Source organism: Scatophagus argus, chromosome 3 (assembly GCF_020382885.2).
Source record: "Scatophagus argus isolate fScaArg1 chromosome 3, fScaArg1.pri, whole genome shotgun sequence".
Taxonomy (NCBI): Eukaryota; Metazoa; Chordata; class Actinopteri; family Scatophagidae; genus Scatophagus; species Scatophagus argus.
The window spans coordinates 2,534,420-2,559,867 of NC_058495.1; the positions used below are offsets into that span (position 1 = coordinate 2,534,420).

The window sequence follows — 25,448 nt, forward strand, 5'->3', positions numbered from 1 at the left end:
AAGTGTAGCATCAAGACAATCCACCCTATTTTCACCTACACCTTAGATTCTATAATGGCTGACACTATTAATGATTTATATACAGATAACTGGTGTACCAATTCCCACACACTCCTGTTTGTAGTTAGAACCATCTGTACTGATTTTGTGATAATTGTCATAACTGTCCTTCAGTTACATACTTCTGTCATTTGCCACTGTCTTTTCTTTTCCAGAATACTCATGTCTGAGTTTGCTTCTAAAGCTAAGGGTGTATGCTACTAAATGGGGTGGACCTGGTGAACCCTGTAACCTCCATTTCATATGTTGTAGCTCTTACTTTCCTTGTCCACCCAACTGCCTGTCCCTGGAACGCAGAGTACTCTCAGCAGTCCCGTAGAATCTTTGTACAGTTTTCTTCCAAAATTCCTTTTGTGCTGATGTACACTATATAGACAAAAGTATCCAGATATTAATCATTAAATATCAAACAGTTTATGAAATAGTCAAAAATATTATCCACCTGCCTGCTGAACTTGCATCCTGCAGCCTTTAGTATCATTAGGGTTGCAGTGCATTAGAAGTGCAAATTAATTAATTTATTTTCATATCATTTTCAAGTGTATCTTTGTATGCAGGTCATCAGATACATTACATTACATGTAATGTATGCTACTCTATATAGACAAAAATATCCAGATTATGGGGCTGGTTTTCAGGGGTTGGGCTTAGCCCCTTAATTCCAGTGAAGGGAAATCTTAATGCTTCAGCATACCAAGACATTTTGGACAATGCTATGCTTCCAACTTTGTGGCAACAGTTTGGGGAAGGTTCTGTTCTATTCCAGCATGACTGTGTCCCAGTACACAAAGCAAAGTCCATAAAGACATGGTTGGATGAGTTTGGTGTGGAAGAACTTGACTCGAACACCTTCTGGATGAGGTGGAAAGGTGACTGTGGGCCAGATCATTTCACCTAACATCAGTGCCTGACCTCGCTATTGCTCTATTACATGACTGGGCAAAAATTCCCACAGAAACGGGAAGACTTGTTTCTTGTGCAAAGTCTTCCTGGAAGAGTGTTATAGTTGCAAAGCTGTATCAGTCTGCCATATCAATCATTCCCTCATGCTGGACTGCTTTCTGTACCAGACAAATTGTGCTAAACATGCAAATGAAAATAGAAAAGTAGCTTTAGCAACTAAGAGTAGTTTCCCTCTTTGTAGAAATATTTTTGCTGAGAGTTGATGAAATTTGATATCAAGGAGCACTACCTTCTAAATATTGTGTGTGTGTTTTTGTATAGTTTCTTTTAAAAAGGGTGCAAATATCCCTGTATTTTCTTGTTACTCAACCTACCTGCACCTTTATTTTGCTATATTTGTGCTGATATGAAAATGTGAATTTCCCCAGTGTGGGACTAATGAAGGCCTATCTTATCTTATCTTATCTTATCTTATCTGTATGATGAAGCTGCAGTTAGTATGAAACAAAAATCCAGCTCAAAAATGTGGGAAGCTGCTGGATCCGTCCAGAGGGAGCAAAATCTGTCTATCAGCACCTCTGAAGCTCACAAATGAACACATTTTAGGCCTATCTCACTTTAATATAATTATTTGTGATTTTGACACCTTTTTGTATGTCATAGCAACATGGTCACACTATACATAGCAATTAGGCAATGCTTATACAATTATTTTATCAGCCCCTCTTTTCTCTCATCGGGAATTTAAAAAAAAAAGAAAATTAATCAACTGCACCGTTGTGACACCCATCATGTTGGTAATCTGACATTAGCTGCAATTTTTTTTATTTAAATCTCAAAGACTGCATGTTAATATGAATCTCTACATACACTGTCTTCATATAGATGCTTCTTGTGGCTTCTCAGCAACAGCAAGTGTGCTTTCCATTTTTAGATATAGACAGGTCTGTGTGTTGCAGCTGAGGCATACAGTGTGTGTGTGTGTGTGTGTGTGTGTCTGACAGATGCTCTCTCTCTCTCTCTCTCTCTCTCTCTCTCTCTCTCTCTCTCTCTCTCCGCCTCCATACTTCAGTAGCCTACAGAAATGGCAGAGCTCAGCGACAGGCATCCAGATGCACCCATCATCATCATCATCATCATCATCATCACGCGTGTGCACATGCGCATACACCCACACACAATCACCACTTACATCTGCACCATCATCTGCACTACCTGTATCACTAGTATACTGGACCACGGCAGGTCTCCTCTGCACAAATTCAGCTCTTTACACACACACACACACACTCACACTCACACACATATCTGGTGGGCAAGTTGGTTACCATAACGACCAAACAGGCAAAGCAGGGTCACTGAGTGAATCAGTGAATCAGATATGAAATGAAATGAAGGCTACATACAGGACACCTCTACCAGGACTTCCAGCCCATAGCGCAGATGTTCCTGTATATGCCGGCCACTTGGTTATGGCGTTCCATGTATGCTGTTCCTCCCTTACATGCTGAATTGTCTCAGGGGCATCTTTGCACAGCCTGGACCTTTTTTTCTATTCCTGGATCTTTGTTGTTTCATCCTGGACAGTGGTTATGACATTCACTAGTCCTTGGTCTCCCTCCTTCTGCTTAGTGTACAGTTTCAAGGGGCTGGACTTGGACTTGGAGGAGCTTCCTTGTTTTGATGACAACAGCCTTTATCTCCTTCTGCACTTTTGTTAACATAACCTTTATGAAAGGTTAAAGGAATGAGACTTGCTGAACATTCTGTGGCAGGGTGCCATTTTTAGATTATAATTCAAATCAATTTACTCATATAATGTTGTCTCATGATGTTTTCCAAATATAGTAGGCCTAGCCCTTGACCATACTCCTCAATTTAGTCTTTACAATAGAAAGACCCAGAATTCCCCCATGAGCAAGCACTTGGCAATGGCAGTGAGGAAAAACTGCCTTTTAGAAGGCAGAAACTTCTGCCTTGGTTGGTTGGGTTGAGAGAGAAAGAGAGAGAGAAGGAGAGAGACAGAGAGAGAGAGAGAGAGTGCAGGCACACAAACAGAGATAAGTAGCAATGCCAATAATAATATAGAGTACTGGAACTATATGTAATAATAACAATGATATGTACAGTAACTACTATAATAATTATAACAATAAGAGGTAGAGCGGTTGTCCACCAGTGGCTCTTCCAATCGTGTTCATGTGAATGATTGCTGCTCCTGATGAATCCGACCCAAACCTTACAGTCCGTTATCATATTTGCATATACAACAACTACAACTATTACTGAACAAAACTTGAGACTACTTATGGGTGGTCATGGTGTACAGGTCATGGCTGGTATCTTCAGAAAATGGCTAATGGCTGTTGATCATGCCATTTTCCCATTCTTGCAATCAGCAAATTATTAGGCCTAAAATCAAGAAATTGATCAGACCTTTGCTGTTCGTATAATATGACATAATATCGCCACTTAATTGCAGGGCTGACACACAACCACTCATGCACACTCTCACTAGAGTAGCCAATTAACCTAATGTGCATGCTTCTGGGACTGTGGGAGGAAGCTGGAGTACTCTGAGAAAACCCATGCTGACACAGAAGGGTCCAGATCGGGATTTGAATCTGGAACCCTCTTGCTTAGAGGCGACTGTGATAACCACTGCACCACCGTGCTGCCCAGGTCACAACCAGTATTTCAATTTTGCACACAATATGCCCAATTTGCTTAATGTAGCCCTCAAGATTGAATTTGATGGATGAGGAGTAAATATATTTATTCAGCCATGATTTGATCTTTTATTTTGATGTCATTTCTTAAGTCAGTGTTATTTTCTCTGTTTGTTTTAAGGTAAAAAGAGAAAGATATCTGTGACTGTAAATGAAAAAATAATTCACTTCACTGTGTGTATTTGTATGCAAAACAGAGCATGGCTTGGATGGGTCTGTAACACTGAATTTGGAAATGGTTTTTAGAGACTACATGTGTCACAAGGCTAACGGCCAAGGGTTTACTTGAACCTGCCCATGTTGGTATGAGCTAAGAGTGGATGGGTGGTGCTGCTGGAATAGGCTGGCCTGGCTGCAGCTTTGTGAAAGGACAGTTAGGGTTCTCTAAGCTAGCTAGCACGTGGGACTGGATCTTAAAGGTTTCGGTCACGGGTTTTGGTGAGTGTTAAATGAGATGACACCCCTTATAGGACTGCTGGCTGTGTCGTCTTTCCAATGCAGTCTTACACTGTGTTTTTATACACATGCATATACATTTATGACAAGCTGTGACTTTCTTGAATTGCAAAATTGTCTTTGAAATTGATAAATGTCAAGTGCAATTTATTCCACATGGAATCATGTGGATTCCATTTTTGTGGATTCTATTTGTCTCTTACCGTTAACCACTACTTATTTTTCTTGAAATAAGGTCCCATGGTGGTCCACTGGAAGGCTAGGAACTTTGCCATTTTCTATTTACTACAAGTGTATGTGTTTTTTTAAACATGCTGCAGTTTCTTTGTCAAACACATTGGTTATTTTGAGCAACATCCCCTGATTCCTGAGCTGGAAGTGATTAATCCAGATGGTATAGAATATGAAAACACCCTTATGTTGTATCAGGTCTAGATTGGCTCTCTCTCTCTCTCTCCCTCTCTCTCTCTCTCACACACACACACACACACACACACACACACAACAGTGAAACAGATATCCTCTGGTAGGGACACTGGAAGGACTACACATCCCAGAATGCCCTGAGAAGCATCTGCGTGAGGATCCCCAGTTAACAGCTAGAGGATGGATGGTTGGGTGATGATGATGCTACTGCTTGTATCGCTGCAGTACAGGCTCCCTCTTGCACATGTCGAGGCTTCATGAGGAGTTTCAGTCAGAGAGGAAGACATCCAGAGGGAGACCACGGCATCTGATTGGTTGATGACTCTTAAAAGGCCACCAATCAGACACCATCCTCAGTGTGTGACTGCGTGTGTTTCCCTCGCTGTCTCTGATCGCACTGTGTCAGCCTGCGCATATTTTTATGTTTGCAGCCCTGCATGCATGCATGAGTGTCTGTGTGTGTATGCGTGAGCAGGATGCTACAGTTGAGAGCTGTGAAGGGGGGGGAGGGGCGAGGATCGAGATGCTGAAGAAATAGATGAAAAAGAAAGAAAAAGGGATATATAGAGGAGAAGAAAAAGGAAGGAGGACAGTGAGGAGAGGACAGATGCTGAGGAGGGAAGTGATCGTGAAGCACACTGAAGAGATACAGACATAGAGAGTGAGAAAGAGGAGGAAGAAGAGACGATCTGCTGGAGGAAACAGCAGCATCGTTGATTTTCACAGGAACCAAGGCAGCTTTCCTCTGTTGCCGTGACGATGGGCTGCTGGCTCTCTGGACCGTGGATGGGTGATCAAATGGTGAGCATCCAAAGACCTGCCTCAGTGTCATAAATAGTGCTTTATAAGTAACATGCTTTTTATGATGTCTTATCTGAAGGAGATGGAACTGAGATCTGTAAGCGGGATTCAGGCTTGTGTGTCTGTGTGTGTGAGTGTGTGTGTGTGTGTGTGTGCGCGCACGCGTGTATGTGCGCGCTTGTATGCATATAGATGCAGATGCAAAATGGCATCATTTCATGATTTCTGCCGGGCTCTGCATTTATGTGTGTGTGTGTGTGTGTGGATAAGAAACCTAAATTGAGTGTGTTTAAATCTCGAACAGCTGATTTCCTTATGTTTGTGTGTTTTTTTTATAAATATGTAGAAAATGTATGTTCTGTGCAAGAATGTAGTTCATATTCGTTATCTCCATGAGCTGAACAGTTACAGTCATTCCGTTGCCATCCTGTGTCTTCACACACAGGTGCCATTTTGTGCTCCTCAGCTCATGCTATGTGTGTGTGTGTGTGTGTGTGTGTGTGTTTGCTTGAATGTAGCGGAGGGTGACTCATGGTTGTGATGTGCTAGAGTTAACAATACTGTTCATGCGTCTAATTCAACGGCTGCTGAGCTGCATGTGTTTGTGTGCATATGTGTGTCTGTGAAGCAAGTTGAGGTTTATGTTGGCTCACAGTTGTTCAGTGCAAATATGGACATCATGTCCAAACTTGTCATGCTTGATGTAATTGCCAAAATTTGACTGTTTGTTTTTCATACTGAAATAAATCCACCATCTGTCTACAGGCAGAGTTGTGTCTTGTGACCCAGTTGCATAACGTCGATTAATGCAGTTTTCAGTCTGTGTTGTGTTCACACTGTACAAAAGACTAGATGAAGTGCAGGGAAAATGGAAGCAAGCGGACTAAACTGATTATTGTATCTGACGTTGTTTTCCCACAGTGCATGGCTGGATTAAAGGGGTTCTTCTTGAGTCAGTCTGTCACTTCCATAAAGTTGTTGGACTTGTGAGAACAATACAGCACAGGCTGCGATATGCTGACTTTTAGTTCCCAGTATGAGCCAAACTCCCACAACACTGGATCTTATATTTCCCATAATGGATAATGGAATCTAATACACCTTATCCTTAGACCCTACCTGCCTGGTAAACAGCCACTTCTTTAAAGTTCTCCAGTTTGTGACACAGGCAACTCAAGCTGACATAACCCTGATGAAACCACTATGACATGAAGGGGTTATTTTATTTTCCAGACAAAGCTGAAGGAAGGGTTTTCCTGCTTACCATGATCAGTAAACTGACCTACATGTGTACAATAGGCAGAGTTCAGATAACCCTCATCTAGATTTCAATTAATTTAATTGAGGCACATTTTTTATCATGGATGCAAGTTTATATATTTATTTATAAAACTGATCTTACAGACTCTATTACACATTCGAAAGCAGTTGTTTTTTTACGTGGACTTTTTTTTCAGTCACTGGGACCTGGAGTGCTTGATTTTGCTCTGATGTGTATGTACATGCGTATTGGTATGACAAGAAAGATCTTTGAACCTATGAACCTTGAAAAACACAATCCCAGTTGAACTAAATCAGTTTTGCCCATTGATTTATAACATTTCTTATAATGGAAAAAACAAAACTAATTTTGATCCAGTTGTACCCCATTGCTTCTTAATGGGTGCTGCCACATCCTGGTGAGTCTAGGCATCCCCTCTCCCCCCAACACCAAAACACCTGAGTGACTTATTCAGGCTTACTTTGACTTTGTGAGGCATCTGGATTTGTGAGAATCATCATGGTGCATCAGGTTATGTACTGTGTCTCTGTGCAACCACACAGAAAATGCCCTTGCTAAAGAAGGAAAAAGGCAAAAAAAGGGAAAAAAAAAACAACAACAAAACAAAAAACAGACAACTAAGAATAAACTTTTGCAACTAATGAAGGTTCTTTTCTGAATGTTGCTGCTAATGACATACCCATGCTGTTAGTAGCTAGCTGCAGCGCAAATGACTCAGAAGCTGTCGGTACAAGGTCAGGCACTTACACCAAGTCTTCCCCCGTCAGCTACAAACTACAGAGCACTCTTTATACCATGGGCATGGTGCTCCAGACTACTGGACAACAGACAATGTTGATATTTCTGAAAAAAAAAAAAAAAAAAAAAAGGAAAAAAAGATCAATAAATACAAAATATTCATTTATCGAATATGCTAGTCAAACATACATTTTATGTACAAACAGTGTAAATGACATAGCATTCATACATACATGCAAACACTATATACACAAAGTATTAGGGCATCTGACCGTTACACCAACAGGGACTTTAATGACATTGCTTTCTAAACACAGACAGCTTTTATCTACTGGGAAGGCTTTCCACAAGATCTTAAATTGTTTCTATGGGAATTTGTCCCCATTCATGCAGTAGAGCATTTGTGAGGTCAGGCACTGATGTTGGACTAAAAGGCCTGGCTCACAGTCTCTGTTCCAGTTCATCCCAAAGGTGTTTGATGGGGTTGAGGTCAGGACTCTGTGTGTGCAAGCCAGTCAAGTTCTTCCACACCAAACTCATCCAACCATGTCTTTATGGACTTTGCTTTGTGTACTGAGACACAGTCATGCTGGAATAGCAAAGGGCCTTCCCCAGACTGTTGTCTCAAAGTTGGAAGCATAGCATTGTCCAAAATGTCTTGGGATGCTGAAGCATTAAGAAGTAAGAGGCCGAGCCCAACCCCTGTAAACCAGCCCTGTCTGGATATTTTTGTCTACATGGAGTAGCATACATTACATGTAATGTAAGGCTGCTGGATGCAAGTTCAGCAGGCAGGTGGATAATATTGTTGACTATTTCATAAATTGTTTGATATTTAATGATTAAGATCAAATTTAACATTAGGCTTGTCTAGAGAAAATTGATTGTTCACAAACATGACTCCAACAGGATGATCATCTTGATCAGCTCTGTGTCTGCTGGATGTGGGAAATGTGGGTATGTGTTTGCTGACATTACATCCCACCTCTCCCTCTGTATGCTCGTCTCAGCTGAGTGGGCGGAGTCTAGCACACCTGAGCCAGCGAGATGCTCTACGGATCCTGGCAGCCAGTCAGCATCCAATCACCATGCAGATCAAGGGTCAGAAGGGGTGTGGCACAGAGGCAGACAGGGGATCCTGGGAGCCTCTCCCCCTCAATCTGCAGCACCTCAACCTTCCCCTTCCTTTGATGGGGGCGGGGATTAATGCCTCTAGCCCCTCCTACCAGGACAGGTACAAACATACAGACAATATGATATGGATCTGTATAGTCTAGCTATAAGTGGATTTCTGTCATTATATGAAAAAAAAAAGTTAATCCCACATCTAATATCATCTATTTACTGTGGTTCTTGCACACTGTAAAATCTTAATGCCGGGTGGAGAAATTGCAAACTGTGGAACCAAACAAATCCCTTTATTTCATGGTTGTAGACTCACATTGGGTAAAATTATTAGTTAATTTAATTAACAAAGGCAATGGAATTAACATTGTTTAAAAAGTCGATTCAAGTGTCCTGCTGTGTATGGGATTTTCTGGTTGCTTGCAGGCTTTAGTGACCTCAAAATGTCTTTTACACACAAAGTTGTTAAAGGGACACAAGCTATAGAAAACATCAGTGTAAAGTTCTTGTAATCCATGGGAATGGTGGACAAAATTATTTTTCACAAACACTGAATAATTACACAACTTTGGATGAGAGAGAACTTGGATTGCTACACTGATGCAGTGCTGAACCATGTATGTATGGACAGCAGATTTTTCAAAAAAACAAAAAACAAAAACAAAAAAAACCAACATCTTGTGATTGTGTGAGATTGGTGTTTATTACGATTAAAAGGCCAAAAACAAAAGGATGTAATTTAGGTTTTTAGTTCTTTCTGCATTTAGTTTTAGACTGCTGAGAATGGTTCACACCTCAGGGAAATATGCTCAGCAAAAGAAAAAACTATTCTAAAGATATATGAGAGGAGAAGAATTTATTGTTTATGATTTTTTTTAAAATTTTCCACAATAAAATATTTGAATGGATGATACACAGACCATGTTGAACATTTATCTTTACATAGTCTCAAACCGTGTGATTTCACTCCACAGTGAAACAGGTTCTGAGATTTGCAGCTAAAATCAGTAAATGACTTAACATGCAGGCTAAATAAAAAATTCTTTACATTTTAGCTTAAAATGTGAAAATCACATTTTCGCATATGCCGAAACACAATGTAATATTAATCTATGTGTCTCTTTTGGCATATATTAGAATCTTTAGTTGTGCTTAGCAGCTGGATTTTTAAAAATGATTTATTGAAGTGTCGTAATTCTGTTTTCTTGTCATCTGTCTCAGACATTATTACAGCCATCTGTCTCTGCCACAAGATCACTGTGAAGGAGGACGGTACAGTTACCTGTCCAGCTCCCCAAGGGACACTGTGGACATCAACCACCAGGTGATACACACACACACACACACAAGCAAACAATTAGTAATAAATTAACAACCCATAAACATACTAAAGCTTTATGTTGTGTTTCATTGTCATTAACATCCTGAATCCCTCAGGATCCAGAACGGACTGGGCGTGGAACAAAGAATTGCCTGATGGGATGTTGCAATGCAAACCTAGAAGAACCAAACGCCTGCCAGAGCCAGGTATCCCAAAGTGTTCTATGTATTGTATAGTGAGGGCCGCATATTGTACTTTTTCAATAATTTATGACAAAGACAGAAACTAAGAAGGATATATTTAACACATCAATGTGCCATGCTGTTGCACTGATTGTTTCTTCATTAATTCATGCAATGTTCCCTCCTTTGAGTTGTGTTTGCTAAAAAGTACGGTCACCAGATGTAGAAAAGCACTGAGCATTTCTAAAAAATGAAATCAGATATTTGCGTGTTTTGTTTTTAAGATTTGCTGAGTGCCACAGACAGGGTAGGGAGGTCAGAGAGTAGTCTTTTCTCTCTACAGTGAGACGTTGATGTTGATATTGATATGATTTAAGAATCACTTTATTGACAGTATATATATTTTTACACACACACACTGAATTTGTCTTCTGCATTTGACCCATCCTTAGTTGAACACACACATGCAACACCCAGCAAATTACATGCAGTGAAACACACACAGGAGCAGTGGGCAGCATCAAGCATCCGGGGAGCATATTGAGGGTTAAGTGCCTTGCTCAAGGGCACATCAGCCGGCTAATGAAGGGGGGGTTCACATTTATCACCGGTGACCCTCCGACCACAAGCTGCTTCTCCAACCTCTAGGCCACGGCTGCCTCCTATCTACAGATCATTTTCAGATATGCAAGACCCCAAATCTCAAGATGAGACACCACTGCAGCCGTGCAGCTCATGCGGGCCACATGGTTGCTCTAACTTGATAAAATGAGCACCAAAATGAAAAGCAAGAGGTCACACAACAGACATGCTCTGCTCATACAGCCTGTGTGGCCTGGCCATAAGCCATACTTTTCAAATGTGTCAGTTAGCTCAAACAGTCAAAGCCCAAACAGTCAAGAACTTTGAGTAAATTAATAAACTAAATGAAACTAGGAAATATCTAATCAAAGAACACGTAAATGACTAAGAATCTGAACTAGATTTCACTACTGATCTTCAGCATTTGAAGATTCCTTTCTGCTACTGACACATTTAGTCATTACACAGAAGGTGCTGTGGTCCCACACACAGATAAATATAAAAAGATGTGGTTATTCATAGTGTTTGTGTCTGTGTATTATGTAAATGACCTTGGGACTGAGGATACATGTTGTTGCAGACGGATGACGAGGACTTCATTCTGGAGAAGCCACTGGGTTTCCTGCCCCTCCATCATGAGCTGGACAGTGGTCTGGGCTGGACTGACGGCTCCCTCCACCAGGGCGAACTTTCAGGGCTGGAGACTGAGGAGGGAGGCCTGGAGGATTATCATTCACATGGGGCCCTTGCTCCAGGAAGTTGTGGAGGCTTTGGGGGTGGTGGCTCTCCTTCTTCTGAGTCCTTTATCTCCTCTGAGCTCAGTGACTCAGGTTTTTATAGTGTGAGCACTGGGGAGTTCAGGCACTTCCAGAGGCTGCTGGAGAAACGAATGCGGCTCTACAATGCCAGGCTGCAACATCAGGGCGAACCCTGTGAGAGGCGGGAACGGCGTGACAGCTGTCCCAAGAGCCACCGCGAGCTGCTGGAGGCCATTCCTGAGGCGTTGACCATGCAGCCTCAGTGTCAGCGAAGGCAGCTCGTGATGGAGGAGGGCACTGGGCCCATCATGGACCCCCCCTCCCGTGGACTTTTCAGGTACCAGCTGGAAGGATGATTTTACAAAATCTTACATTTAAGTTTACATCAGCCTAAACAACTTATTTTTGTGTAAACTAGTTTAAAGCCATTTAAAATCTGCCAAAACCAGCTGAAATCTGCTGAATCCTATTAATATCAATTCATCTTGTTAATAAACAGTTTAGACTGGTTGGTGTCCACTTTAAGTTTAACCCCTTGAATGAACCAGTTTATAGCAATTTAAAATTTATTTAAAATAATTTATAACTGGTTGGTTTAATCCACTTTTAAATCCCAGCTGAATTCCTAATATCTAAATATCTGAAGTGTATCTTTTTGAAATCTATCTACAAAACTCATCTAAAATGTTTCAGTACTGTTTGTTGACTTCACCGTTTGTATTTTCAGGGTTTCTTCGGTCCAGTTCCACAAAGCTGATCGGCCATGTCTAAACCGTCACAGCTCCAGCAGTGGAGCCCTTTTCAACGTCTCTCACTCAGCAGTTTCACGAATGACTGCTCCAGTCCTCTCCACCTGCAGCACCCCATCTAGCCACCGGAGACCACTAGTACCCATGCAGCAGCACCACCAGGGCTCCAGTTCGGTTGGGATGCTGAGGAGAAGCCGAACGCTGCACCATCGCCCCCCTCCGCAGGAGTACCGTCGGCGGGCCAGCCACCCAGCTTCCCCCTCCTACTGTGCAGCAACCATGCACCACTGTGGAGGCGTCACACCATGCAATGTCCTGCCACCAGGTCTGCCAGAGGAAAGTGAGCTAGTCGCAGATATGATGGCTTCCCACCCAGTAGGCCTGACTCTGTCACCCCAACAGCAACCCACTGTTTTGGGCCATATCAGGGGCGCCAAAACCCATGAGAGATGCTACGACAACAACCCTAACAGCCAAATTGCTCACCATGAGTGGTGGCACTCACAGGAAAGATGCGTGATGCCTGAAGCTATGGTGACAGAAAGGGACAGAGAGACTGAGAAGGAACTGGAACATAAAAGACAAATGCAAAAGGAGAAAGAGCTGGAGAGGGAGATGCAGAGGGAGAGGGAGGCACAGTTTCAGGAGCAGATGGACAGAGAGAGACAGCAGGAGATGAACCGAAGCAGAGCCAGAGATCAGCTGCACCTCCAGAGTTTGGTTCACCCTCCTCAGGCTGGAGACGTCAATGACACCTGGCCGAAACCGGCCAGTCGTCAGTCCCAGGCTGGCGGAGGAGGAAGAGGCCCCTATAGTACCCTTGAGGGCCACACAGGAGCTTGCTCTGCTGCTGGATGGGATGCACAAAAAGGAAACATGAATGCAAGTTCAAGTCCTAATCCCAGTTTTGTTCTACAATCAAAACTTGATCTAAGCGCCAAACCCAACACAACCTCACGGGTCTCTAGGAACCAGCTCCTGAGAGACAGGGCTTCTCAGCTGGCAGATGAACGTAGTGGAATGAGCACGGATGAGGAGACCAGTACTGACAAGCTGATGGGTCGATACTGGACTCGAATGGAGAGGAAGGAACACTTCCTGTTGGCCCGTGAGCAGAAACAGCAGCAGCTGCAGGCCAAAGGAGTACCAATGCGAGACCCCATCATCAGGGGAGGAACCATTGCAGGAGGAGGAGGAGCATCTGTTGGAGATGGAGGTATGCTGGACAGCAGAGGACGCGGAGCTTTTGCAGAAGGGCGGTGCAACACTGTCCTGGAGCTGAGTCAGAGGAAGCTGAGTCGCCTGAGGAACAGGAAGCTGTTGGATGACTGGACCACAGTAGAGGAGCTGCTGACTCATGGGACCAGGCTGGACAACCGGGAGGACATGCTGTGTCCCAGCTCCCTGCTGACAGTCACCACTGTCTAACTGCATGGACACCACACCTAACTGTAACTCTGTGAGTGAGTGTGTGTGATGTGAAGCTAATAATACAATATTCAAATAAATCCTCTTGTTCTGTCATCTGTCTGGAGTCAGAGGTGAAGATGGATATCAGCTTCATTTCTCTGTATCCAGTACAGTATGTGATGTCTTATTTTAACAAACTTTATTTGTTAATCACCTATTGGTTATTGTAAATGACTACTCATTCTTAAGTGCAATCACATTTTCATACCTGCATCTTCATAGCCACAAATTTCGTCACCGTGCTAACTTAAGCCCAGTTGTACTTTATGCATCTGTGCAACTGTGTGAGTCTATAACGGTCTGAGCGATTTCATCTACTTTTGTCCATGCAGACCCTTTTGTGAATGCATCCAAAAATGTATGACTGCGCAGACAATAGGTGCATGTTTGCCATCCACCCTTCCATCTGTGTCTTCCTTAGAGACTTAAGTCATCCAAGGGTGAAGAGGGTCCAGAGACACAAATACAAAACTGATATCAATCTTCTACGGAATAAAGAATACATAACAGAACATGAGGATTTATGGAAACTGTTTCTATAATGAATGTGTGAGAGAAAGGGAACCTCACTGTTATTGCTGTACACCACCTCAACTGATAGCTTTATGTGTGGGTGTGTCACCACTGTACAGCACTCCAGACAAAACGTTTGTGTGTCAGTGCATGACGCTTGTAATAACAACCGGACAAGGTCAGGTGAGTGTGTATGTTTGCATCATGTGTTTCATGCTACATTTTATGCTACATTTATTTCACAGGAACAAAAGTGTTTGTACTCAACTGCTCAAACAGACCATGAGATTTTGAGGAGCAATACTTTTCTGCGTGATGTACCTGGCTGTGCACAATAGATCATATACAACTACTTTTACATCAGGGCCACAGAACACATCAACTGTAGCAATGTAGACAGTGATAACTGAGATTTGATACCAAATCCTGAATGGTTTTTATAGAAACTCTGTTTACAATAAAAATACCAACAGATGGGAGCTTTTGTAACAAAAAATAATGGAAAAAAAAACACATGGTCTGATTTACTTGCTTGTGCAACACAAGTCAAGCCGTGTTGATCAGGGGTGGGGAACAATGTGCCATGAGGTTTGCAGATCCTTTCGAATACAGCTTTAATCTGTAAAATCAGCCAATTTTATGGATATAAATAACATGACTTCTTAGGCAACAAAGATATTGGAAACACTTTATTTGAAGACCACATCTATAGTGAATTATGGGGGCATCCATAGTGCATTATGATGCATTCACAATGCTTTACAACCACTTTCATAAACACACATTGTACTTTCTGATGCACTATATCAACAGTCACAAAACAGATCTGATTTCTAATCAATTTTAAGTTCAAGTGGTTTATGCATGCTCTTGACTAATTATAAAGCAGAGATATACTGAGTATATACTGATATACTCATGAGGCTATTTAGACATCATGACTACTGACACTTATGTATACACACCTCAGCAATCACATGAAGTAAAGGCTCATGCTGTACTATAACAGTCAATCCAGTACCATAATAATCACATAACTTTTAATGCCCCCATATATGCACAACTATAAATATCTAAAACAAAAATAGCCTTTGACCATTAGGTTTGATCATCTGGTCTATTAAACAAGGCTACTAAAAAATCTTTATGACATTGGTTAGTCAGTCAACTCCCTCTTTTAAGCCATGTGATGAGATTAGAGCAGCAACTTGATGCCACCCAGTCAAAATCCAGAACACCAACATCGCTCAGTGACAGTAGTTGCAGCAACCACTGTAATATCTGAACGTTTCAAAGTCATATCAAGAGTGTTTTTTCCCCATTTTTATAGTTCTTCTGACATGGCATCAATAAGAGTTTTGGCCCTTCATGGCTCATGGCTCCCTCTTCCTGGTGTTGTTTATACTGTTGGCAGGATGTTTACAGATCTACCTACCCAGGTAACAGCTTATGCATGTTTACTGAAATCTACAGTGATGTGTTGACTTTGTGGAGACCATTTTAAAGAAGATACACCTCAAGTCAACTTTGATCAGACTGCTGCAGCATCTTTACAGTCAGAACAGACAGAGCTCAAGTCAGCATTGTTGCAGTCCACTGAAAACAGGTACAGCCAGAGTAAATCTGAAATCTATTGATTCCAGGTCTGGAGTTCGGGAAAATGTGCAATAATACCTCAAGCAAGTTTTAATATGATAATGACAGTGTTGTATGCGGTACCTGTCAGGTTTCCATCAAATGCAGCAACTTGTTTTAAATCAAACAGATGCACAGAAGTGATGAGTCACCACAAGTGCATGGTACCTAGAATCTAAAATGGCAAGAGCAAGATAAGATATTATTTCTTTACATTGCTTTCCATGAGGGGGACCTAAGAAAACAACTTTTTGCACATCATTTTTTATACAACAAGATTTCCCTACCTTTCTGTACCAGGGACCGAGGCCAGTGGAAAGATTGTAGATAGAACAAATGTGTGTTGATGTTTTCTTTATAACCTATCATAGTGATTTATGGAGGAAAAAAAATCAGTTTACTGTCATTGTGTTGGACATATTTCAATATTTTTCTTGTGATAGTTGCAAAACCAATGTGAACAGTTTTTATGATCTTTAAAATCTTTTAAATCAACTTTATTCATTTAAAAGCTGGTGAAACTTTAATTTATCACTTCTGAAGAGTGAATACACAAAAAGTGAACATTGTTGTCTCTTTAAATGGTTAACTGAAATTTTGCTGTTGCTTTTTGGTCATTATGACATGTACATATTGATTTTGTCAGAAGGTGCAGATGAAGTTGGAGTTAGCAACAGGACACGCTGATGCCATCAGGCGCCTTCAATGGTTTATCATGTGATTCTGTTTATAGCTATGTTTTGCGGGCTGTGTACAGCACAGAGGTTAAAACTGTAGTATTAGTACATTAAATGTTCACAATATTGTCAAAATTCATGGAAAGTGGTTCAGTTTGTTCTGAATGTTAAATGTGGCATCCATGAATTAGGAGTAGGATCACTGTCACTGTAATGCTTAAAGGAACACTATGACATTTTAGATAATATTCCTGTTCTTTGACTTCTCTAGAGTCAGATGTTTCATATTGATATCAGACAATATCAGATGAGTTTCATCTCTACTGGGTCCAGTATGTGTTTGGCCTGATTTAGCGCAAATGCTGGCAGCAAAAGCAAAACTTACAAAAACTCTGAATTATCTTACTAATTGACCAGACATTAATAAGCTGTGGTGTTTTTAACTTGGTTGGCATAAAGAGATGAAGCAGGGAAAAAGTAAAGCCTATTTCCATCAAAAGCTAAACAATGCACACAGAACTTTGAGCTACATGTCAACATCAGCATGTTAACAAGCTCACAGTAATAACATGCTGATATTTAGCAGGTCGCCATCTTGATTTACACATTGATAGGTAATGTCATTAAATTTGGAGATGTTTGATCATAAACCGAATCCCTGAAAATGCTTAAGTGTAAGCAGTGATTCAGAGGTCAGAAATCAGGCTAAGCTGTGACTTCAATGTGCAATCTCAAAAGTTCTGTCCTCATAGTGGGGTGGCCTGCTTCCTGTGCTACTGGTTTGTTTAACTCACACAAAAGAAAGGAAAGCTTGCAGGTGGATTTTCTCTTTTCATTGAGCTAGGCAAGCAGTTTCCCTCTGCTTCCAGTCTTTATATAGCTACAGGCATGTCCTGGCCCTATCTTTGTTCTGGACACACAGAAATAAAACTAATATCCATCTTGTCATCTGACTCTAGAGAAGACAGGGAAAAAGAGGATTTACAGAAATGTCAAACTGTTTATTTAAACCTTTCGGAATTAGATGAGGAAGACATGGAATCAAACCTCTACCCTGTTTGTTTCCACATTTTCCCTCTCTCTCAGCTGTGACTCAAACAGTCTGAATAATGGATGACGAAGAAAGAATTTTTCCTTCTCGCCCACCCCCTTCACTCTCTATGCTTACGTTACACAAGGACACAGAGAGCTGAAAATAGTGCTGCTGTCCTCATGTGATGTGAAATTAAAAGCACACTGGAGCGGAGACACTTGCTGCTGGGGAATTCAACACTTGTTTTACTTCATCTGACAATCCCTCCATCCAGCCTGCAACACCACCTCCATCTGTCTGTGCAATGGTACTTTTCACAACGGCAAGCTTTTTGGAATATGATGATGTACATGTGATTGTAATAAAAGAGATTTTAATTAGCTATGACACAATGGCTTTGTGTTTTTGTATGTTAATAATCACATGGACTTTTAAACTGGGTTAGTCATTAATAATCATATATATAATAACAAAAAAGTAATAATCATATATATATATATATATATATATATATAAACTTGATAAGGTTATAATAGATGTAGATGACATTCATACAAAAACTGTGTAATTGCACTGGATGTAGAAGAAGAAAAGAAAGAGGTTACTTATAATCAGTGATTTCATAATCAACTATATGACATGATAACAACAGGGCCATTTTTGTGACAGAAGCAAGCTCCATCTGTTTGAGATGCCGTTGAAAATTCTGGAAGGATAGTTACATTATTAAGATAGTTGCATTTGTATTTCTTCCATAATTGATACAGCACTTCACCTGCTGTAATGAATATAGGCATCATCTATGTTGTTATTTTTAAATGCATTAGGCCAACGATCTCAGTGGGCAATATCAGTGTGTGGTATTTTAAGGATTTCTTTTTTCCTTTCCTTTGGTGCAGTTATCAGCGTGAGGTATTTTAGGAGAGAACAGTTTACTTTTCTCTTTCCAAGAGGCCACACACTGCAACTTAAGTGATATGTAATGAGATACAGTTGTATTGATCTTTCAGGGAAAGCAACGAAAGGACAGAATGTGAATAATCAGGGACAGAGCCCCAGTGGGACCTCTGCCCTGAATAGCAGTGAGGAAGCCTTTTGGATGAAAGGTGAAATGTCTTCAACAACCTAAAGAGATCTGGTCGCACTTCAACTACCATGACCAGGATGACTGAGGACCTACATCGACCTTAAGAAGAAATATTGCTATCAAAATAAAACCCTGTTCATCTGTTTCTGAATGAATATTACATTCCACGTCAAACTTCAGTCATTTTAACCGTATAAATTTTAATCATATAAGTGAGTCTTGTGGCAATTAAAATTCTTTTTACTTTTGTCCTGTTCTCTGCTAAAAATAGCAGGGAATATAATATAGCCAGCCCAGGGCCCAGAGCAGCGGCATCAAGTGATGAATCAGCTGTTGATCAGGGATACTTCAGATGTGATACTCAAGAGGTGGAACACTTCCTGTTCCAAGAGCAGGTGAAGACACAGAACCCAGAAAATTCTTCTGAACAACTTCCGTAAGCTGCAGCCTTCTTCTGACAAGAACCAGGTAGAAGCTGAGTGCAGAGTCCAGTCAACAGCGCCCTCTGGAGGCTGTGGTGGACTGTAGTTAAAATGAGATAAGTACACTGGCCAGATTTCTGGACTGAATTCTGTGATTTATGACTGCATGTACAGAAGGCAGCTTTACTCAAACATTAAAATTTTCTTGTGATATGAGATGAAATGACACTAATTCACTGTCATCATTCTCATCTTACTCCAATTTCTCACTGTGGGAACATATTGTTAAAATTAACTTGATCTTATAAATCTAATCTCTGATTACTCAACACTGATCTGTCACAGGATGTGTATGTTTTATCTTCTTGTCTGAAAGGTTTGGATGAAACCTGCTACCACTTTCTTTTTCTTTTACAACAATGAAATGACTTTTCTATATTAACCTATTTCTTATCCTAATCGATCTTTGATATCTGCGATCATCTTAGCCTGAAGGTCAGTTTTTCTCCTTCGCAGACATTATGATAATCTCTGAAACATGGCTGACAAAGTCTATTTCAAACGATGATGTTGACATAAATGGATACAAGATTTATTGTACTGATAGACCAAAAAAAGGTGGTGGGGTAGCCATCTATGTTAAATCAAAATTTGATGCCTCAATTGTCTTGTCTGAGTCAATTTGTAAACAAATGGAGTTTTTGGCCTTAAATGTGGAAATAGCCAAAACACTCTCTTTAACGGTTGTTGGATGCTATAGACCCCCATCTGCAACAAAGGAAGCATTAGCATCCCTACAACAACTCCTGTCCAAATTAAATTGCAAGGAACTTTTAATGGCAGGAGATCTTAATTGGGATTGGTTAAACACAGCCTCTGAAGAATTTGAATCCTTCTGTGACTCTGTAAATCTTAGCCAGTTGATCAATCAACCTACTAGGCCAAATATTAAATGTCCTGAAAAATCAACCTTGATTGATTTAATTTTAACAAATGCTCCACAAAAATTTTCATCCCTGGGTGTGTTCTGCAATGATATGAGTGATCACTGCAGAGTTGCATCTTGCAGAGACCTGTCCTTGGTCAAATGGGAACAGATAGACCTGCTGCTGTGATGGTCTGGTTTTTTGTTGCTCTTCTGTTTTTTTCCCCTCCCCCTTTGAGTTTCAGGTTGTGACGGGAGGCGTGGCTGGTCTCTGACTGATATCACACACCTGCAGCAATCACCCTGGCTCTACTTAAACCTGGTCTGACTTCACCACTCTGCCAGATGATTGATCATTGAGACCTGTGTGTGCGCGCCCTGCCTGTTAGCCTGCCTCCAGCCTTCACTGCTGAGTTATAGTCTAAGAAACCTTTGAACCTGTCTTGGGAATTAAAAACTTAAAACTGAACCAGTCTTTGGTCCCCTGCAGTCTTTGGTCCAAACCTTAGCCGTGACAGCTGCCAGATGTCGAGCTAGCTTGGACATTTTTTAGATAATTTTGAGAGAATTGTAAATAAACATGCTCCTATAAGAAAACTCAGGGTGAAGGGGCAAGAGAACCCCTGGTTTTCCCCAGATTTGTCTGATATCATTCATCAACGAAACGGGGCATGGGCCAAAGCCAAGAAAAGTGACTCTGCCCTTGATTGGTCAACTTTTAGACAACTGAGAAATAAATGCACTTCTCTCATTAAAAGAGCAAAATCAGAATACTATTTATCTGTTACAACTGATAACCTTAATAATGCACAGAAATTTTGGAAGGTGATAAAATCTTTTTCTGTAAACAAAACATACATTTATTTTAAATGACTCAACCCCAGTGTACGATAAGACTGAGATTTTAAATTGTTTTAATAAGCATTTTGTGTCAGCTGGGTCTATTTTTGAATCCACAAGAACTGTTCCTGTGCCCCACTATGTAAGCCCAGAAACACTTCCTGGAGAATCTTTTACACTTGCACCTTTTACCGTGCAGCAAGTTCACAAGGCCCTTAAAACTTTGAACCATAGTAAACCTCCTGGGCCAGATCTTGTAGAGCCTTACTTTGTAAAAATGGCTGCAGATTTTATTGCACAGCCTATCACAACACTTTTTAACTTTGAAAACAAAGAGCTACCTTCAGTTTGGAAGTCAGCCTTTGTTACTCCTATTTTAAAAGGAGGCGACCCAGCTGTTTTAACCAATTACAGGCCAATTTCTAATTTGTGTGTCCTGTCAAAAATCCTTGAATCACTGGTGTGTGAGCAACTTAAAGATTTTGTATACACAAATAACCTTCTCTCAAGGCTGCAATCAGGTTTTAGGAAAAAGCACAGTACTATCACTGCTGCCACAAAAGTAATCAATGACATACTTGTCGCCCTTGATAAAAAACAGTGCTGTGCAGCTCTCTTTATTGACCTGTCAAAAGCATTTGACACCGTTGATCATGCGGTTCTCAGGGAAAGGCTTTCCAGTTTTGGTGTCTCAGATCATGTAGTTTCCCAGTTCACAAATTATCTAAGTGGCAGGACCCAGTGTATCAAATACGATGGCTTGTGCTCAGAATTTGTTACCGTCCACAAGGGGGTGCCACAAGGTTCTGTTTTAGGTCCCCTCTTATTTATTATGTACATAAATGACGTGGGACGAAATGTGTCTGATGCTAATATGCATTTTTATGCCGATGACAGCACAATCTATTCCTATGGCTCATCCCCTACCAAAGCTGTTGAATCACTGCAGAAGGTTTTTAATGAGATCCAGTATAAATTTCTACAGCTAAAATTAGTACTTAATGCTGGAAAGACTAAGCAAATGTTGTTCTCAAAACCAAGAAAAGGACTGATAAACATAGTGTTGAAAATGAAATGAAATTGAGGTGGTACATCTGTATAAATATCTCGGTATTCTGCTTGATGACACCCTCACATTCAAAGCCCACATTGAAAACCTTGTCAAGAATCTTAAACTGAAACTGGGTTTTTTATTTAGAAATACATTTTGTTTTTCTTTTAATGTCAAAAAGCGCCTTGTATCAGCAACTCTTGTACCCATTTTAGACTATGGAGACCTGCTGTATATGAATGCTTCAGCTCAATGTTTGAATAAGATTGACTCTGTGTATCATGCTGCCCTGAGGTTCATCACTAACTGTAGGGCTCTGACCCATCACTGTGAATTATACTCCAGAGTACAATGGCCCTCACTCGCTACCAGGAGACTCACTGGTACACCTTCATATACAAGGCAATACTTGGACTACTGCCCGCCTACATCTGCAGCCTCATCGCACTGAGGAACATTGGCTCTTATGGTCTGCGTTCCAACGACCAACTGCTGCTCTCTGTTCCACCTGTTCGCACAGAGCAGGGAAAAAGGGCCTTTGTTTTCTCTGCTGCCACCTCATGGAACAAACTGCAAAAGGACATGAAGCTAACAGAACTGATTCCATTGAGCGATTTTAATTCCAGGATGAGAACACTTGAGACTGACTCCCTGATTTGCCCCTGTTTTAATTGATTTGTTATTTTAATCAAATCAAAAAAAAAGCAAAACAACTCAGCATCAAGACCTACATCACAAGCTGATGAAGACAAAAAATTATGGTCCAGAATGACAGCTCTCAAAATGCTGGTAATTTACAAAACATGTTAGATGAAAACACAACTGCACACAAAATGAGTCTTACTACAATAAGGAGTCTTAGCATATGCATTAATGAAAGATTATTCAGGATGAATGTCAGAGCAGAGGAACGGGACTTATGAAAACCCATAACCATAGAGTCATATTGGGGGGGGGGTCTGCTGATCTCTTTCCATGTTTCGCTCTTTTCGCCACCAGTGACCCCACTGCTAACACTTGAAAAGAATGAAATTTTCCAAAAATAATCATTCTGTAAGTTTTTGTCATGGCAGAAGAAAAATGGAGTTCTCTCCAGGTGCTGTCAGAATTTTGAGCTCTAACCTAATGAATATATTAAATGCATTAGAAATTATTATTTGTGCTTGTACCACAGACAGTACGGCTTTAACATGGCACTTAAAGAAAGAGTGTGGGAAAGCGCCGGAGAACCCACTCACAGTTTAGGCGGATTAACATCCTTAACCCCACCAGCAGCTGATTATTGTCCACAGGAATCTGGCACACATCAGGAAGCATCTGTCTTAACCTCCCACACTCGTACAAAGAAATCACATTTTGAGTGATACACAAACTCTGACAGGACATTAAAAGTTTCTTCTGATGTAAGTTGAAAAAGTATATGGCAGTTTAGTATGATCACTGATACTGATGGTATTTTTGAAATTTTAGCAAACCTTGGAGGACAGCAATAACGTTTTTTTGCCTCCAGATGGTTGATGTCCGACTGTCACTGTTATAACAGAAGACCAGCATCCGTCACAAAGGCTCCTTTCACAGTTCTTTTGTTGTGCACTGACAGCATCATGCAAAGACTCAGTGTGGGAAACTGAGAGAAACTTTCTACTCATACCACCCACCAGCCACAAGACGGAGGACACACCTGCTACATCTGGACACCAGGATGACTTTGTCTACAGTCCTGTCTCTGAGAAATTCTGTTCATCTAGAGCTAATTTGGATGGGTAAATAACATTACGAGTAAACAAGGAAAAGTAAGACCAACCCATAATATTTTTTTAACACAACGAAAAAATGTTATTAATTAAAGTCACAAAATTACTGATATAGTATCAGTAAAATATTCAGTGAAAGCGTATTTTATTTGTTTCATGGAACATTTAACAGAAAAAAAATGCTTCCCTAATGTTAACCAAAACCAGCACATAAGTCTGTTGTTTGATAAAATAAAAATATTCTCAAAATATAATCCAAACTGTGAATATGTTTCTCTTCTAGACATATTTATTGCTGCAAACTGATTCTATATAAAAAATCATTTCGAAGAGCTGTGGTAAATCATAAAATACTTGTATGTATGCAACTGCCTGTTTTGACATGAAAAGAATATGTATATATTTGCTAAAATGAGTCACAGTCATTGATCCCAGCATCAGGCAGCAGATCTGCTCTCTCTACAGGGTCACCACTTTCCCACATTCACACAGAGCTCTGTGAGCTTCTCTCCATCACCCCCCCAGTCCTCCACCTGTTCCCCTGAGATCTAACCATTGTCCCCCAGGCCATCACACACTTCAACATACTGCTGCTCCACATGCCTGATTGTCTCACCAAGCTCTGTGATTGGCTGAGACTGTGAGAAACTCCAGTCAGACCAAGACCCACACATTCATATGGAGATGTGGGACTATAAATAGGAGGGATGAAGCCAGCACAGAGCAGATTCTCTCTGCAGAGACCTCTACAGCACAGAGATCCACCCATGGCACCTACTATCACTGCAGCAATGACCAATTCTCAGGAGCATCTGACTCTGAACCACAAGGTAAACTGAAGATTCAAGAAGGTTTCAGTTTGGTTCATGACATGTTGTCTTTGTTCATGCTGACACTTTCCTCCTGAATAAGTTTGTTCATGACTTTGTTCTTCCTTCTGCAGCTCAGAAAGCCTCTGGTGGAGAAGTTACGCAGGGAGCGAATCAACAGCAGCATTGAGCAGCTCAAGTCTCTGCTGGCTCCAGAGTTCCTCAAACAGCAGCCAGACTCCAAGCTGGAGAAAGCAGACATCCTGGAGATGACAGTTTGTGTCCTGCAACGACTGCAGCATCAACAGCAGAGAAGACTGATGAAGAACTTCAGCAAGCTGCAGTCTTCCTCTGAGAAACACCTGACAGATGCTGACTTCTCTCTTCTGAGCTCCATAGTCCACATCAGCATCACCAAAGACAAGAGTCCAGTCAGCAGCGCCCCCTGGAGGCCGTGGTAGACACCTCCAGCCTGGAGTCTCATCAGAGATCAGATCATCAGATCATTTTGATCTAAAATCTTTATTGTCCTTTTTAAGGCTATTTTGTCCTCATGGACTTCTCCTCACATTATGTGATTATTGAACTTTGATCAGTTTTTAGATCAATATGTTTCTCCTTTTACTTTAAAAGGTCTGTTTAATGTCACACTGTCACAGTTTTCCAGTGACAATGTCATTTCTATAGAAATGACATTGTCAGCTCATTCTCAACATGTATACATGTTGAGAATGAGCTGAATTCAGTGCTTATTAAGAACAATGTGACCTGATTTCAGGTCAGTTTAACTATTTTTCCTTCTGTTCACTGTGTGCAAATGTTTTGCTATGTTTTCTAATCAAAAAGTGCTGTGTCCTCAAATGTTGTAAATGCTTTGTCTTTTATAAAGACAGCTGTTCCTTTACTCTGTCAGAGTACAGTGTGTCTTGTAGAAATCTACAAGTTGTTGTTGTGATGTACCATCACCTCTAGTTGGAGCTGACTTACTTGATGTGGCTCATTGTGCCTTGATGAATAAACAAACTGTGACAGCTGAAAATGTTCTGTCCTCATGTCGTTGTCATTGTCATGTCATTGTCATGGCTTCTATCTTGATTAAAATGAAACAGATACTTATTTC

General features: G+C 40.9%; 1 protein-coding gene across 1 annotated transcript; it reads left to right on the top strand.

The window, feature by feature from the left end:
- The first annotated feature begins 23,939 nt into the window (after window positions 1-23,939).
- Window positions 23,940-24,789, top strand: LOC124057150 (transcription factor HES-4-B-like). The gene is made up of 2 exons (XM_046385285.1): window positions 23,940-24,349; window positions 24,463-24,789. Exons 1-2 carry the CDS (start codon window positions 24,227-24,229, stop codon window positions 24,787-24,789), a joined length of 450 nt encoding a protein of 149 aa, XP_046241241.1. The 5' UTR covers window positions 23,940-24,226.
- The last annotated feature ends 659 nt before the right edge of the window (window positions 24,790-25,448 follow it).

Bases quoted from the DNA above. Each gene is read 5' to 3' on its own strand.
- LOC124057150 (XM_046385285.1), top strand. From the start codon at position 24,227: ATGAAGCCAGCACAGAGCAGATTCTCTCTGCAGAGACCTCTACAGCAC. The intron at 24,350-24,462 runs GTAAACTGAAGA...TTCCTTCTGCAG, and splicing joins ATCTGACTCTGAACCACAAG to CTCAGAAAGCCTCTGGTGGA.